The sequence below is a fragment of the Ostrea edulis genome, chromosome 4, assembly GCF_947568905.1.
Source record: "Ostrea edulis chromosome 4, xbOstEdul1.1, whole genome shotgun sequence".
Taxonomy (NCBI): Eukaryota; Metazoa; Mollusca; class Bivalvia; order Ostreida; family Ostreidae; genus Ostrea; species Ostrea edulis.
The window spans coordinates 92,705,683-92,724,223 of NC_079167.1; the positions used below are offsets into that span (position 1 = coordinate 92,705,683).

An 18,541-nucleotide genomic window follows, 5' to 3' on the forward strand; every position below is an offset into this window, starting at 1 on the left:
TATACGTGAATAGTGTGTCGTAGCAAGTACAGAATTCATAAATTATATGAAGATCAAAACTTTGTAGCCTGTTGTAGGAACTAATTCCCTAAATTATTGAGTTCTTTTGTATTATTTACAATAAGAAGTTTTACTAATTTGAAGACACTGGGTTTCTTGTAATATATTTTGTTGTTGTTGATATATTTAATTCTTAAACCGTTATAAAAAGGACATTTTAAAATAAAATGAAATTCGTCTTCTAACTCATTTAGGTTACAAAATGTACAAATTCTATGACTTCTTGAAATATTTTTATGCCTGCCCTTCTCAATGTTCAAATATTGTTATATATTATTATATAGTCGATCTCTAATAAATTTCACAGTGATTTTTAGTCTTTATGTATATTACTGTTAAAATATATTTGTAACATGTATCTTTCATTGTCCAGAGTAATATTTTTCTGCCGGTGTTATATCATTTATAAATGTTTCTAAGGTATGTGTTTCTTAGCTTAAAATAAGATTTACATTGGAAAAGAAAATGAGAATTTCATCCTCAATCACACCAGTATTGCAAGCATTATGTAACATCTTTCATTCATTGTCAGATGTGAAATTATATCTACCACTTTCTATTGCAAGTTTATGTATCTAAAGAACTTGATCCCATCATAATGGATGTAGATACCATTATTATTTTTTTTTAATTTTACATATATTCAGTCTAATTAGAGCTAGATTCTTTGGTCCGCGCACGATCTAGATATTTCGACTGAGAACAAAATGAATAATAATTAATTCGTATTCATTTTGATCTCAGTCGAAATATCTAGAGATATTTATATATAATTTGAGAACAACCAAATCAAATGGATAAGAATGACTATGGTAGTTAATTTAGATATTAGGCCTAAAGACCAGAAGAAAATATGAATAATTAAGAGAGAAAGAGAGAGAGAGAGAGAGAGAGAGAGAGAGAGAGAGAGAGAGTAGCATGATCATTGTCTTCTATGAAAAACCAATTGACATGTTTTGGTTTATTTCAGCTCATAATATGATCATGTACATATGTTTATATACGTCATACTACACGAAGAATCTCGAATAATAAATGGAACAAATTGTCCACAGCTAAGGGTACAATAAGAACGATAACTCTTGGTAACTACTAAACAATTTTCTGTTTTGGTATGGTTTAACATATGTACAGAAATGCCTTAAAACGTTTAAAATAATGGACATAACGTAGATGTTGTATCAATCATAAATGTAGTTCTCTGTGTGAATTAGGCTAAACAAGGAAAAACTTGCATTCATGGTAAGCTTGTTGCGGTTTATCAAAATGCGTACGTATTGGAGGCGCAACTGGACCGGGAACTTCGTCGCACTGACAGCTGTGGGGATATTTATCATCACTTACGTAAAGCTTCTGCAATACAACAAAGCCAGCTCCACCACATTTAATCTTGTGGCCAACCGTCATCGCAGAATCCGAGGGTTACACCATAGTCACACTGACCGCAAGGGGAACTGGACCAACAAATCAAGAATGGCTGTTCATGTGGTGGAGGAACACCATCAGGGTAAATTGCACTAGTCTTTATGTGGTAGTGTTAGAAACATAGCCCTCTTGCTAGCTCTGGCTCGTGGGGTAACACTTTAACGCAGTCAGAAGAGCTCTGGACATAAGATCTCCCTGTGTCTAGTACATTTGGTGCCTACATTGGGACCCTGGTAATCTCTGATGGGTGAAAGTAATATGGCCCCAGAGATTGGTTGCACTCCAGCAGGGTTGGGACACCTCTCTCTCTGGAGAGGGACAATGTGGTAGTGTTAGATACATGGCCTTTCTGCTAGCTCTGGCTAGTGGGTTAACCCTTTAGCTCGATCAGTAGAGCACTGGATCGTTGTACTGTCAGTGATCCTGGGTACGATCCTCAGCAGAAACGCGTAGACCACAGACACCTGAAGTATGTGCCTCATCTCTTCCACTGGCAGCCAAAAATGAGGTCACAGAGTACGAATTTGTTGTACGCGCCGTGTGATTGGTTCGCAAAGACATTGCTTAGTCTCGGGATCATCCGAAGGGTATCGGGATTATTCGCGGACCAATCACACGACACGTTATAAATTCGTACTCTGTGACCTCCTTTTTGGCTGCCAGTGGAAGAGATGAAGCCCTGTCCGATCAATGCACGAAAAATTGTGTCAAATAAAAGAGATGAGATGGGTTTTGAGTTGAAGAGACTTGTAGTATGACATCTCCCCGACCTGCCGCTCGTCAAAATTCCTTAGGTAATGCTGTAATTACTTGGAAAATGTGCTCGGAAACGGGGACCCCCTGTTTGTTTACAAATTTTTGTTTCTTACCTTGTGTATTTTATTATACCGGTAGAAGGCCAATCTTTAAAGCTTACAAAAAGCGTGAAACGATTACATGAATTGAAAGAGGAATGAGATAGACTGGGAATTCATACATTTCAGAGAAATTATTGCCACCAAAAAAAAATTATGAAAAAAAGGGGGGGGGGGGGTAGTAATATCCATACTTCAGGTGCCTGTGGCGTAGACTTGTCTCTAGAGACATATATACTTGTCATTGCTACACTTATTGGGCCAATTCAACTCGATTGATAGATTATCATCACCGCCCGCCCCTCAAAAATCTGCCCACCCAGAATTTTTTTATTTTGCGAAACTTGCAATTTCTGGAAAATTTTCATGTCCGACTCCGGTATTTATACTTCGATCTTGTTAACATTTTCCGAATCGGTATAGTAAAGTGAAAAGCCACATGAAGAAAATGGATATGTTTTTTTTTAATTTCTCACGTTTTTATGGGCTTGAAGAAGTTTGGTTGAATCTTTCTGTGTTTGAAATTAAAGCTTAACCTGGAATTCGTTTGTGAAATAAGCATAGGTTGATACGAATCAGAGTATGGGTAGAGTGTGCGGCATTTTGTTCTATTAATGATAAATCTAACATGTAAAATTTAAAACTACTCAGTGAAAGAAATTTTTAAAATGTAATAATTAGTTGACATTGCTTTAAATTTAACAGTTTTTTCATTGTTGCTTGGATAAATGATCAGATCATTAACTTCATTACAGTATAAGGATTAGTTGACATTATGTTTAACGATGTTTTCGTTGTTGCTTGGATAAATGATTAAATCATTAACCTCATTCCAGTGATCCCAATTTGGATGAATGCAGTAAAGTCTGGAACTCTGAAACCACGTGACAACGTCTTGGTATGTAAATTAGAATTTTGAAATAATTATTGTAACATTTAGTTATATTGCATCTTCAAAATTTTGAATAATCCAAACTTTATTTATTCAATTATTATTTTGTGTACTGGGATTCCCCCCCCCCCCCCTTTTTTTTTTATTTTATCAATTTAAATTTTTTTGTGAATTGGTGAATTTAAAACTGGAAGATAAATTATGTTAAACTAGCGAAGTAAGGCTTCGGGAAAATGTAAAACTGTGTAAAATAATTTTCCAATAGCAAAACTTTGATGTGGTGAAGATTTCCCTGTGTGCTGTTTGTGAGAGGTTGAAGTGATCGAGTTTTTCAATAAAACCTGTTACCATGCACTTCATTCTCTGCCAACATGTACTTTGCCAAGTGAATTTTGCTGATAAAATAAAATTTATATCGAGTCACAGCTGATGTAGTGATTTATTATCAGTGTCTAAAGTTTGTTTACTTACACTGTCAGTACTGCATTTCAGATATATTTAATACAAAGGCTGATATAAGTATACTGTCAACAAATGTCTGGGTCAAATTGTCGAATTATTAAAGCAGGTTTAATAAAGTGTCACTATCTATTTTTAGTTACAAGTTATGATAGTAAAATATTTTGCAGATAAAAACTTCACCTGAGTACATGCACTATGTTGAGATTGAATGACCTACTGAATGTACTACTAGGTTTAAGATTTTGAATGGCCTTCTCACTTGGCATCAGATTTTGAATATGTATAATATATATAAGATATGCAGAATGAATGTTAAAGTTAGATTAGAAATTATCTTATGATAGGGACCTTTGAACCCATTCTACGTTAAGTAGTTACTCAATTTCTCAAAAATGTTTGTGTAAGTTGTTTTTTGTTGAGAATTTTTCACACATGTAGTGATGTCACTTCCTTTAGGTGAAGTTTTGTGCATGGGGTATGACTATATAACAGTGAGGATTCTTTAATGTGTCAATTAATGTCTACTGTGATACAGGACCTCTGTTTCCACTAGGCTTACTGCAACTGATGTTTTGTAGTACATGTATATAGGAAAGGATAAAATTTATGACTTGACCAAGAATTGAACCAGGGGCCCCTGCATTACAAGTCAGGTGCTCTAACCACTGAGCTATCCAGGCCAATATCCACAGTCCGTATAACCCTAACTGAAGAATTTAACACTTGTATGCAATTAACAATTTATTACACACATGCACATGTTCACAAATGGCCACAAACTCCTGAACTACTCTAGATTCCGGATGTACAAAGAAGTATAACTCTTAATAACTTTACTGGATTATAAATAATAGAAACAGTTATGTCCCTTACTTTAACCTTAACTTAGCAATACACAGTATACACGGCAGATGACACCAACTACTACAGTTCTTCATCTGATTTGTTAAAGTAACATATAGCATACTTGATTTGAACGATCCAGTGCACCGGGTTAATCTGCGATGACCGGTGACACACTTGATTGTGAGCCGGAATTGCACACACATCTCACCGGGTAAGCTGATTGAGTTGGAGAATGAAGGCAGCTTCAAGCTGGTGTCCTTGGAGACAGTAGTATCGAGAGTTTCTTATTCTGAGACAAAATGTTTTTAATTTTTACACTGGTGAAATAAACATGATTTGTAAATATGTTGTTCATTTCTATGCCGAATAATGTTTATACAATAGAAGGTCAACAATTTCATTACAATATGATCACACAGTTAAGAATGGCTGCCAGTTGTAAAATACAGTTGAGGAAAGGGATTATTCTTTGCAGAAACATTTTGACACATATAATTTTTAAAATTGTATTTTGTCCCCCCGCCACAATGTAGAAATACTCGTTTCCGTGCATCCATCTGTCATACTTGATTTTGTGGGTGCAACTCCTCGGAAACCACTCAATGGATTTTGTTCAAGTTGAGTTAAGGGACTTTGTTGAATTTGTACATGCTACACTATAGGAACACTTTGTGGACGCAACTCCTTAGAGACCACTGTACAGATTTAGTACAAATTTTGTTGGATTATTATTCACAATATTTAGTTGATCATATTACACCATGATTTTGATTCTACAAATTTTAAAGGAGTTATGGGACTTTTGCGATTTAACTATTTTTGTGGCATCAGGGGACATATGGCTATGTGTAGCAATCTTATAACTATTGTTTCAAACTCAACTCTCTTCTTACAGATCCACATTGATGGTCACTCTGACATGGCTCCACCCTTCTTTTTTCCGGGATATCCGGCATTCCGAATGCCAAGAGACAGCAGGGAAATCAATATGTTGGTCCAACGCAATGATGCATTTATAGTTGTAAGTAGTCATTGATTCATTGATTGTTTTGCTGTTTTCCGCCACACTCAACAATTTTTCAGTTATCTGGTGGCGCCCAGTTTTTATTGGTGGAAGAGAGAACCCAGATACAATGTACCTGGGAAGAGATTACCGACCTTCCGAATGTAAACTGGGAAACTTTCTCACTTACCGCCACGAGCGGGATTCAAACCCACGCTGTCATTCATTGAAAGGATGAACGTAATCTCTACTTATTTTCTATGACATAAAGTACTTCAAGCTGGACAGTTTACACTTTATAAATTCGTATGGGGACTGATTTTACATCTTTTATTTTATTATATACCCATCAATGTTTCATTTTTTGATACTGTTGATTTCACAGAGTTTGATCCGATGTTCCGGATCACCACACTGTGGTTTTCTGATTCCGTATCAGTATCCTCTGAAACTGATGACATCACAATACATCAACACAATGTTTTTTGTGGAAAATATCGACTGCATCAAACAAAACTGCGTACACAAAATAAAATTTCACTGTATATCTGTGTTTTTGATAATTTATGTTTTTAAGAAGAGTTGGACACGTCTCGTTAACAGGCGCAGATCATCAGATCACATGAAATGCAAAGCATCAATGCGATCCAACTCTTTGGGTCAAGTTAATGTAGTAATAATATATTAAAAACTTTGGGAAGATTAGAAATATGTATACGGAATAAATGTATTGATTGATTTCATGTCTGTTACGTGCAATGTTTTATGAGACATCCATTGAATGAATAGGCATGTATGTGCCCATTTAAAATCGGTTCGTTATTAAACTAAGTATATTTCTGTTTCGCTTTATGTAATCCTTAAAGTCAGCACTGAATAACATCAATCTCTTAATGAACACAATGGCAGAGTATGAATTTAACAATAACTTGTTTTACTTTATAGCAATCCATCATGGCTGGTATTTTGAAGAGAATTATCTGGGTGTGGCCTAAGTGGGACCAAGAAAACCATCAAGCACTGTATGAACAGGTGCGGGGAGGTGTAGGAATGGCCACTGTCCGCTCAGGTGAGGCACTCAAAGAGAAAGTGTTCTGTACTTGCATCAGAAATCAGAGCAATATCAAGGAGTGCAGTTACTTTCCATTTCCTCATGAAGGACTTCTGAATGTGGGAACGGAGCAGCCATTAAAGCCTTCGTTGTGCACTATCAAGAGAGAGTTCGTGTTGGAGTCTGTGAGAGAGGACGAGGCAGTTAGGAGGCTATCCGGGTCCGGCTGGATTCCGAAGCAAGACAGTGTCATGCTGGACATCGACCTGGATTACTTTGGATGTACACATGTATCACAGCCACTGGTGGACTCTGGAATGTCTGTGGCATTGTTAACCATGATGAACGGTGTCCTGTGGAAATTGTTCTGTCCGAAATCTGTGCAAGAAGAGCAGGAGACCGACAAAGTGTTAGTGAAATCTCTAAATCTTTTCCAGACTGCTCTAGATTGTAAATCAAAACCACAAGATAAGCAAAATTCATACAAAAAGTGCAAAGATAAAGCTCAAAGGGAGACAAGGGACATGTTGAAACGCTTCCTCTGGTATCAGGGGAAAAGGGTGTCCTGTGGAAAAAAGAGTAGAGAATCGGAGAATCTCCTTAACCAGCTGATTGATCTGTTCTTTGGACATCTGAATGCTAAACAGATATCCTTGCTGAAAAAGATTGGCTTCTGTCTAACAACTACGCTCAACTCCTATCTACCTCTGACTAACCCAGGATTTCAAATCTGCATGGGGGCCAACACACCAACAGATTCTGTGGTCCTCACACACAGACCGACCAAGAACGAGACAATTCAGAGAACCTCCACACTGATCAAGTTTCTGACGACCCTTAAATCAAGGCAGCACAGACCACGCCTGATAACAGTGTGTCGGTCAATTCGTGATGGCTACACTCCTAGGTTTTTGTACTATTTGATTGACCATAGTGTGATGAAATCGTTAAATAGTTGCTTTGGAAATACAAAAGTGCAGTATGACCCTTGGTTACTGGGAGGTAGACACGGTTGGCCGCACAGGCATAAGTCATTGTAATATTAATAAGAAATGTATTGGACTAGATGTTAGGTTGCTTCTGTGTAATTGTGACTGTAATTGTGATAAATGATCGGTTTGAGTGGAGTGAATTTGTCTTCATGCATGTTATGTGTTCATTTACAGAATACTCTTTCTTTCAAGTCAATATTGTATGTTGAATTTAACTTCTCATGTCTGCAACCTTGGTTTGATTCTTGTCATAAGCAGTGGTTACACAGTATTACATGGGATAGGGTATGGTGGTCGCCCACTCAGACACGAGAATTTCCCCCGGGTACTTTGGTTTCCTTTCACACTGATAACCCCCTCATGCAAACATCTGTGCAAAAACCACTGTAAGTACCGGAGCTTTTATGGGTTGCCATCAAGGTGTTTGTTATATAAGTAAAAAAAAAAATTATTTATTTTTTAATGACACTTTGGAAACTTAGCAATTTGATCAATATTTTACATCCTTGAGAGTACACATGTCGGTCTGCAATTTAATCGTGATCATACATCTATGTTCGTATATTGAAGGTTTAGTTTGCTGGCTTTTAATTATGTTTAATTTGATTGTAGATAATATAGTTCATCATGGGATGGTGTTTATGTTATGTTACTACTGCTCTTTTGATAAGAACATGGTATGTGTACAGGTCTGGAGAGGTTCTGTAGCCAGGAACGTATTATCTGTAATCAGAGTATAATTTTTGAAATAATCTGCGTGCAATTTATTTTGTTGAAAGTTTAAATTGCTATTGTATGTATCGCATAATATTCAGATCCAAGGGACCTAACCCAGGGATAAGGGCATGATCATTACTATTGGAATATGTATTTATTGATGTAATTTGGAATTATTTATTGATCATTGTGTGTTGTTGAGGCTCAAATATCATTCATGGTGATCCCTTCCTACCAGTAGTAAATTTATTAATTTCTGACCAATGATATACAATTAAATTCAGTACTACGACATATATATCCATTTCAGTTGTAAATTATTCCATATTGCATTTGGTGTACCGTATTAGGCATTTAATTTATTGTTTAATTTATGAGTAACAACTGTAATGCATTATCAGTAGACAAAGTTTTGATACATCATGTGCATCACCAGTCTGTGATGGTTTAGTGGTATTTAGTCGTACATAGGATTTAAAGTTTTCTATGTCTGTTGCAATAGAAATTAAAATCTCATAGGATCAAGAATCATCTACGTACAAGTTTGAGAATGGAATCGTGATTGTGAAATCCAGCATAAAATGGAATTTCAATTTCAAATATTCTATTTCGAATATTCTATTCGAATATAAAATTGTTACTTGGAGAATAATTTGGACTGGACTAAGATTTTTGATTTAAAGAGAACACGGACTTTGCATACAAGAGAATAGGTAGTTTTCATGTAGATTGATGAAGCATTAGAGAAGTACATTTTATTGCAAAATTTTGGGAAATAAAAATAATTTTTAAGTAGATGAATTTATCAATTCAAGTTTCAATGAATGTTGTAACAAATTTATTAAATGCTTGTACATGCACATGCCATCTATGTTAAATGTTTTTAACTAGATTAATTTAATTTAGGCCTCTTTGTGATAATTGTTCCTTGTTTATGTGAATCAAGAATAATTGTATTTAAGAAATGACGTATTATTGTACTAGAATTTTAGTACAAGCCTTAACTCTGGTACTTGAATTAAAGGGACAAAACTTCCCCACCTAAATAATATACATGTAGACATGTCATCGTAGGTAGAAAATGACTGCCTTGCTTACATCACTGTTATTCTAGTATGTAGTAGAAATGCGTTAGATTTACAACATACATGTATAGGATTCCGAGAGCCTTAGCTCACCTGGTTGATGAGACTCCTCGGCATTACTGCAAATGTTGTTTCAAACTCAGTCTAAATAAATTCCTGTCCTGCAGAATGGTTGTGATGTTTTTGGAATTATTCCAATCCAGGCATTTCAAAACCTCAAATTTTCAGTTCTGTTCAATGTTTGTCATATTTGTGAATTGTACACTTTGTTTTGAAATATATAATCCTATCAGATAAATACATGCAAAATTGATTCCTTGTAATTAAATGCATAGGGTTTTCCAAATAAATTTTATTTGAGACATTGTTGAATGTATCTAATTCACATTTGCACCTTATTTCAATGTCATTGAATTTAAAATGTTATGTCCACAGGAGTTGTTTTTTAGGTTACATCCCAATGAGTACGATTGCATTTATAATGCATGTATATTCAAATAAATATTTGAATTTTAATGTGTTTTCACATTTTATCCAGTACTGTACATGTATATAATCTTCATTGAAAGAAATTTTGAGACTCTTCTCATTGGTCCAGATGATCTTTGCTGGTGTGTACCTTAGAGCGAGTTTACTTTGATATTAACTTTGGGAAGTGCATTTGGGATTTCTCTCTTGACTGTAGATTTGCTGACATTTTTATTGACCAATCAAATTGCACATTTTAAACATATATGGCAATTCAAATTCAATACTTTACCAAACATTCCTAATTATGACCAAATCATAAAAATATATTTGTAGCAGTCAAACGGGTTGGATCAGTGGTGGCCAAATAGCTCAATTGGTAGAGCACCTGACTTGAGATTTGAGGGCCCAGGTTTGAAACCCTGACTGGTCCATTGCATTTTCTCCGTTACATTTGGTGCCATAGACCAGCCACCCCAAGAACTGACAGGTGAAATTGCCTGCTAGGGTATTAAGATCCTGGGTTAATGTCTTCAGTGTGAAGACATTTAAAGAGGGAGGAATGTAGAGGTCATATGGGTTCAATCACCGGTGGTCAGTTAGCTTGGTAAAAGCACTCGACTGGAGATTCAGGGGCTTCAGGTTCAAATCCTGGTCTGATCCCTTGCATTTTCTCCCTTCCCATTACGTACATATTTATGTTCTGTACATCAGATGCTTGGACATATTTTTACAAACTAAGGTTGCTTGTGATCAGATACTATGAAGTGAATACAAGCCGACTCTTAGTACAAATGAAGGTTGCTTGTGATCAGATACTATGAAGTGAATACAAGCCGACTCTTATTACAAATGAAGGTTGCTTGTGATCAGATACTATGAAGTGAATACAAAGCCAATTCTTATTACAAATGAAGGTTGCTTGTGATCAGATACTATGAAGTGAATACAAGCCGACTCTTATTACAAATGAAGGTTGCTTGTGATCAGATACTATGAAGTGAATACAAAGCCAATTCTTATTACAAATGAAGGTTGCTTGTGATCAGATACTATGAAGTGAATACAAGCCCATTCTTAGTACAAATGAAGGTTGCTTGTGATCAGATACTATGAAGTGAATACAAGCTGATTCTTAGTACAAATGAAGGTTGCTTGTGATCAGATACTATGAAGTGAATACAAGCTGATTCTTAGTACAAATGAAGGTTGCTTGTGATCAGACAGTGTAACAAATAATTAACTGATTCTTAGTTCTAGCTAAGGTTGCTTTCAATAGCTATAAAGTTTTAATGTGACGCATAGAACCTGAATCTAGTCATTTCTCTGCTTCAACAGTTAATTCCTGCACTTAAAATGTACAAGAGTTCAAGTCTTATACGGTAATTTGAAGTAGTCCGCTAGAATTTCAAGTATAAGAAAACTTCAGCAAAGAATTTCATTCCTTTGGCTTTAGTGTGAGAGTTACATGTACTAGCAGTTTGCAACTCATTCATTCCAAACGAGATACATTCTCTCCTACTTGTCCTTTGTTTCCAGGGTTTATAAACACACGCTGACTGATAAAATTGTTTATATAGAACACCAAAACAAAATATTTTATTCTTCATGACTGGTAAATCATTTTAATGATACGCACATGTCATATACACTTGAAAATCATAAATCCTGAATGGATCAACATACAGCATACAAGTTTATCAAATACAAAAAAAGTTCAGATGAAAGGTGAAGATAACGAACAGTGATCATATACAACCCCCACCATCTGATTATTTACTGAAAGGTGAATATACTCTTGACCAAATTCAAAAGTGTGGACGGATGCTACATTAATAATGTTAAAACTGCGGTAAATACAGTGTAACTTGTTTTACAATAATGCAAACAACAAATAAATTAATGCTATATATTTCAGTAGCTCTGTAAACTAGCTTGTACATTTGGAAAAAGCATATTGTACACTGTACAAACATGTCTCTATAGAATGAAAACCACACCCTGCCTTGTGAATGTACATGTCAGTCAAAGCTAACACGAGGTGGATCTTAGTCCTCCACTCTCAATATGCTGTGTACCAACATATGCCTGTAGGTCAGTATTCATCCCAGCGTTTTCTATAGTACAGATTGGAGATCATTTGGGTGTGGTCATGAGGAGGACTGCTGTTTTTTTCTGTCTGCTTCCAGCAATCTCTCCAACTCGGCAGTTCTCTTTTTATCTATCAACTCCATCTCACGAATTTTCTGTAAACAGTAAAAAAAAATATAGATGCATGAATATTATTCATCAGGATGTAAATTAAGGTCCATGCTATAAACCTGGTACATGAGCCATTGGTCAGTAGAACTTGACACAAGATATTTGACAATGAGTCATTAAATAAGGTAGCTATGTTCCTTTGCCAAGTGCTCTTCATTAGAAGTGAAAGTGATTGGTCTTTTGGATGATATCTTAGAAACCAAGATTCCATGTTGTGGTAGACTGCTAAGTAACCAAAAGTGCCTTAGCACAGATCTAAAATTTTTACCCCTTGCTTAAAGCTCAGGTGAAGTTTAAGTTGTGAGTGAAAGCTAAATTTCTGAAGAGACATTAAACTCCAAACAACCACCCAACTTTTGAATCTAATGAGGGCATCTGAAGGTCTTTATGATTATCAAGACATTGTAAATTAATCATGAATGATTTATTTCTGTCTCGCTTACCTGAGATATTTCTATCTAGCTTACCTGATATGTTTCTGTCTCGCTTACCTGAGATATTTCTGCCTCACTTACCTGAGATGTTTCTGTCTCGCTTACCTGAGATATTTCTGTCTCAATGACAGGTCGATACTTGGCTCCCTGTCCGTGTTGCTCCATCTCGCTCAAAAACGCTCTTCTTTCATCAATTTCAAGTTGTACTAACAAAGATAAAACTTCATAAAGATTCCTACAGGATAAGAATCACTACTATGTGTGCATGCTTGACAATCAGCTCACATACATATATATAGATTTTTGTACTGTACAACTGGTGTAAATTAATGAAATTCAAGTACAATTTGAGCTTATTAAGAAATTATCTAAAAATATAACATACATGTAGCATTATAATAGGCGTCTGTCTCTTTCAAACATTGATACAGTGATTAGAAATTAACTCTTACATTCATCAAATCTGTCAATTTGAGTGTCGTCATCTTCTGGGGGTGGGGGTCGAGATCTGGCCATTTTTCTATCTCTCTTGGGGTCAATATCTTTACCGAATGCCATGATGTTTGCTAGTCTTTCTCTCTGTCTATCCTTGTCTTGACCTCCTGATATAATGTGAGACAGGAAATTTCATAATAATACATACATTTATATATAACATTTACAGCGTCCAAATTCAATTTCATCAATGAGGAGCTATAAATGACTGCATGTATCTCTAGTTTATTTCATTGTAGATAGAAATTTTTTAACCACTAAAATTCTATGTATATACATGTATGTACATTTCACTGTATGAGTTATCAATTTTGCCTAATGAAAATCTGCCAAATAAAGAAAAATAAACTCTATTAGTTGGGTTACTGTGCAGAATTTTCTATAATTTATTTCATTTTACATGTATATAATTTTTTTCAATCAAAGTTATACGAATAATTCTTTCTAGAATATTACTTTATATAATACATGCTGCTTTAAATAGTTGTATTTTTTCACACTGTGACACATTTTAACATTTTACCCATATTGGTATTTCCTGAAATGCAGCGTTGTGTCCGGTTCAAATGCTACTGGTTTAACAAACTGATATTTGCTTATTTAGAGTGGGATATAAATGTAATTAAACAAATGAACATAATTACTAGTGTTTGGCAGTGGTGTGTAATCTGGCTTTTCAAATGCACCCATTTCCTCCATCTGTTCTTTTGTTCTTAACACTGGTTTGTAGTTCCTATAATTGAGGGAAAAGAATCAGGGTTTTAGTAACACATGTAAGTGAACTTCCCCATGCACATGTGCAGCTCTAGAAAAATTTCTTGGACATACAACAAAATTAATATTGCTTGGCCTTACAATATCGTTGTTTATTTGTACCAGTATATATGGTTGCCTCACCTGGCATTGAGCACTTTTGATTGCTTCTTCTGCGGGGCAGATGTAGGTTTTTTCTTTGAACTGCTTGTAGGGGCACACTGTGTGGGCAATGGACCACCACCTATAAACAAAAACACTCAAAATTCATTTTATAGCATGTAGTTTGTTAACAACAAATATATCTGTTGGTTGAGAATACCAGAGACATATACATGTAATATTAATGTTATGTCTCTGAGAATACAGTAATATAGTCACATACACACACAAATTCTTGCTGTAATGTTTCCCAATCAATGTCTGTCCTGTTTTAAGATATCAGTACTTTATCTGTGTTTGCTTATGTTTTTCATTAAGGCTAGATTACTGACGACATGAACCATAGCCGTCAGAGTGTTACCAGCGTACTATGTTAATTTATGCATTGATTAATCATCTAATATAGCTCATGCAGTGGTAAATCTATCTGAGCATTAGACATGAGGCCGTCACTCGGGTTTGATCGCCGGTGGCCAGAGGGCACCTGACCAGAGAATTACGGGGCCCCGAGTTCAAATCCTGGTCTGCTCCATTGCATTTTCTCCTCTTTTTTGGTTATATCTGGCTTCGTACACCAGCCCCTGGAACTGAGAGATGAAAATGCCTGTTGTAGGGATATTTTAGATCTTTATTTAATGTCTATTCAGGGTGTAAAGACATTTAAGGAGGGAGGAATGTGGTAGTCTGATGGGTTTGATCACCTGTGGCCAGATAGCTCATTTGATAGAGTACCTGAAAGACTAGAAATTCAGGGGGCCCCGGGTTTGATTCTGGTCCATTGTATTTTCTCCCTTTCTGTTACAGACATGTAATCTAGGGGGTTCTGAGGCCATGTATGCCCTTCACATTATAGTAATTAATAGCTAATAGAAAACAAAGTGAAGATAAAACTTCTGATGAGAAAACAAACCAAAGTTTCTGGTAAATGTGCAAATTTTACTTACCTCTTAAGGTCTTCTCAAGATGTCTTTGTTGAAAATTTGTCAATTTTGACTCCTGCATCATATCTGGGGGTTTTAAAATAAAATTCATGAAATGGATAAAAACAGTGACTAGGATTTTGATATGAATGCAAAAAATTTGTGCTTATACCAGTATATGACTATATGTATGTAAAATGGTGCATCATACAACTTACAGTCCTATATAAGTGGATATTGGGCAAGATTTGTTTATGCAAGTAAACTTTATGTAGACTAACTTTCATGACAAAACAAAGTATATTTATCTTATGCCGCACCTTACTTGTAATTGTTAACTTTAGTGGGAAAAAATCTTATTAGTATGATTATCCACATTTAATTTTTTGGGTAATGTGCTTATTGTCATTGTATGCCAACATATCATTAAACAGATAAATTTACTGAGATCACATTTGATCTCTATTGTCAGATACCCATAGTTAATCTAATCTTCCTAACTAGCAGCTGACTAGTTATAAATACAATCTTTCTAATGACCTACATATTCATAACAGGCTAGGGGTGATGATTACCTAATTAAGTTTTTGAAATCACCCATAGGTGCCCGGTGACGAGTGGTCTCGACAATAGCTGTGCATATGTAAATAGCACAGGGATTTGACACAATCTATGCACACTGGTATATATATTGTACTATTAGTGTGTCGTTTCTCGTGGAGAGTCATATCTTATAGTTGACCATAGTATTAAATATATAAGACATCTAATTTAATACCTTTTAGCAATTGGTGTGTGCCAGCACTGTACTGAACTTGTGGCTGGCTCCAAAAGCCACCACCTGCAACTCTACTCTTAGGACCTGCCATTTTTAAACAACTTTGGCATCCAAGGACGTCATTTCCTGTATAAGGATTTCAAACCCGAATCCAATTAAGGGTGGGTAGATGGGTGAGTCTGCGGCCCAACTGCTACTTGTAAATACTTTATACAGGGAACTCATTGAACCTAACAGAAATGAAAATAGAATGCAAATATATCATAAGAGACAAATTTCTTTTAAATACAATACTTAGCTTGACAGAAGTAATTCAGTTCCCATGTAAAGGACTGTATCTTTAATGCCCAACAATGGCCACAATTTATGGATTTGAAATTTAAACATTCTAGTTGGTAATTCATTTAAAATGAAACTATAACTGAAATATTTTCCCGTATCTGATTACGTACTCCTCTGTCCCCCAAAAAGTAACAAATATAAAATTTTGTCTTAGGAAGGGAATCTAGGATAAATTATTCATACATGTAAGCTTTACTTGTCACCGATATATAGGCCACACAAAAATAAAAGAGGACCCAATGAAGATCCCTTGAGGGACTCCAATGGCAAAAGCTTGAAACCGTTGTAGCAAGTTAAATTACCACTGACTCTGTAAGCTGTAGCTTAAAAAGACGTCCCTAGCTTATGTTATACATGATCAAATGCCTTTGAAAAATCAGCAAAAACCATGATGCAATATAAGTCTACCCCTCTTTGGTTTTCTCTATGGAATAATGTTTCAATAAGCTGATGCACCGTTTAATTGTGATAGCCTTATTATGTTGTGGAATGAAAGATGACAACAAGGCTATATGGGTTCTGCATTTACTGACACAATTTGAAATCAGGATTTCTGAGAGGGAGAAAAACCCTGTTTGTGGAACAAGGTAGTACGTAATCTCACATCAGTCAATTAATGAGGCTCGAGGTTTCAATTCAGAATATCAGTAATTATGTCCATAATGTCCAGATCTTCAATTCTATTTTAAGTTATACTCAATATAAAACATAGTCCTTCCTCTCGGAGAGTTGTCTGAAGTCTGACTTTGGTATGAACAAAGACTAGGGACTTTTTAAATAGCGGGAAAATAGAATAAGTAACTATTGGTTTAGAAAACCACCTGACCTTAATCACATGTCTGTAAGTGACCACACAGGTATAGATGCCCCAAGGCTCAAAGAGAACTTTGGTTACAAACAATAAAGAACCAGGGAGTAAAAGGGTGTTGTATGTATGTATGTATATATTGCATCGTCTTGGGAATAGGATATAACTACGAGGGTCGTTCGATATGTAATGTGTATAGTACGATATCTCAAAAGATTCGACTCAAATAGTGAAATGAACAATACATCCCTTCAAAGTATTCTCCGCGGTTTGAAATACATAATTTCAATCTCTGAATCAATTTTCTGAAATGCGTCACGGTACGCTGATTTAGGTAGACCTCTGAGGCACGGACTGCTGGCTGAGTCAAAGACTTGTCGGGACTTGTAGCGACGACTAGATAAGAACTTTTTAAGTTTTGTAAAAAGGAAAAAGTCGCATGGGGCTAGAGCTGACACAGGGCGTCGTTCGTGATAATATTTCTTGAGAGCTTCTTTAGTAGAACATCTCGATAATACCTACCTGTAACACCTTTGTTCTTCGGCACCGGAAATTGTACGGCTATACCATCACAGTGCTTATGGTTCTTTTGGAAACTACAGGCCTTCTACCGTGTTTAATTAGCCATATTTTGTTTCCAATTTTTCTTACTGGTTCGAAATTGTGAACCCATGTTTCGTCACCAGTAACAATGTTTGCAAATTGTCTTTCATTGAATTTGGGAAACATTGTGAGTAATTGCTTAGCGGTTTGTACTCGTACCCGTTTTTGGTCATCTGTCAATATATGCGGTATCCATCTGGCCAGAATCTCTCGTACTTTCAAAATACACTTTTAAAAATGAAATGCACCCGCAATAGCGATATACTAGAATACCAACAACTTTAGCAATATCACGAATCGTGTATAGATCTGTCATCACTTTCAATTATTTCCCTGATTTTTGCCTTGTCTGTTACAGCCACAGGTCGGCCAAATTTTGCTGCATCTTTGACGGACTCTGTGCCAGTCAGAAATTTCTTTCTCCACCTACATGTACAAACTGTCTTATAAAATACCTTATCAGACCCATAAACTTCCCCCGATTCAGTAAAAGTCTGCTTTACCGAATGACCGAGTTTTGTGTTAACTTTTATATAAGCTCTAATTTTTTTCAATATTCTCAAACCGTTTCCCAACCATTTTTACAACAGTGGTCAACGACTGGGTCTATTGAAATGACGATAAGTTTAAAATTATGTGGAGCTGAAGGCTCGTGTTTATACCGTGGAAAGGTATGTGACCGGTCAACGGGATGCTTAGTCCTCCTAGGCACCTGATCCCACCTCTGGTGTGTCCAGGGGTCCGTGTTTGCCCAACTATTTATTCTGTATTGCTTGTAGGAGTTATGAGATTGATCACTGTTCGTTATCTTCACCTTGCATTGAATAGAGCTATTCAAGAGTATCATCATCTACGAAATCGTGCAAAGCGTTATCGTGCTGTGGTACAATACACATTACACATCGAACAACCCTCGTATATAGACGGTACTAAAACCGGAATTAACTAGTGTAATGCACATGTATATAGACGGTACTAAAACCGGATCTAACTAGTGCAATGCACATGTATATAGACAGCACTAAAACGGATCTAACTAGTGGAATGTATATAGACGGCACTAAAACCGGATCTAACTAGTGGAATGCACATGTATATAGACGACACTAAAACGGATCTAACTAGTGGA

At 35.9% G+C, this 18,541-nt stretch overlaps 2 protein-coding genes across 2 annotated transcripts; one reads left to right on the top strand and one right to left on the bottom strand.

Annotated features, from left to right (window-relative positions):
• Nucleotides 1-465: 465 nt before the first annotated feature.
• LOC125668695 (uncharacterized) lies at nucleotides 466-9,903 on the top strand. Its single transcript, XM_048903042.2, has 4 exons — nucleotides 466-1,567; nucleotides 3,176-3,237; nucleotides 5,435-5,560; nucleotides 6,488-9,903. The coding sequence occupies exons 1-4, from the start codon at nucleotides 1,300-1,302 to the stop codon at nucleotides 7,631-7,633; spliced, it is 1,602 nt and encodes a 533-aa protein (XP_048758999.2). The 5' UTR covers nucleotides 466-1,299; the 3' UTR covers nucleotides 7,634-9,903.
• Nucleotides 9,904-11,452: 1,549 nt separating this feature from the next.
• On the bottom strand, nucleotides 11,453-18,494 carry LOC125668703 (UPF0193 protein EVG1 homolog). The gene is made up of 7 exons (XM_048903055.2): nucleotides 15,660-18,494; nucleotides 14,906-14,968; nucleotides 13,944-14,043; nucleotides 13,691-13,779; nucleotides 13,004-13,153; nucleotides 12,657-12,757; nucleotides 11,453-12,101 (listed from the first exon to the last, which is right to left on the bottom strand). Exons 1-7 carry the CDS (start codon nucleotides 15,748-15,750, stop codon nucleotides 12,006-12,008), a joined length of 690 nt encoding a protein of 229 aa, XP_048759012.1. The 5' UTR covers nucleotides 15,751-18,494; the 3' UTR covers nucleotides 11,453-12,005.
• Nucleotides 18,495-18,541: the final 47 nt, after the last annotated feature.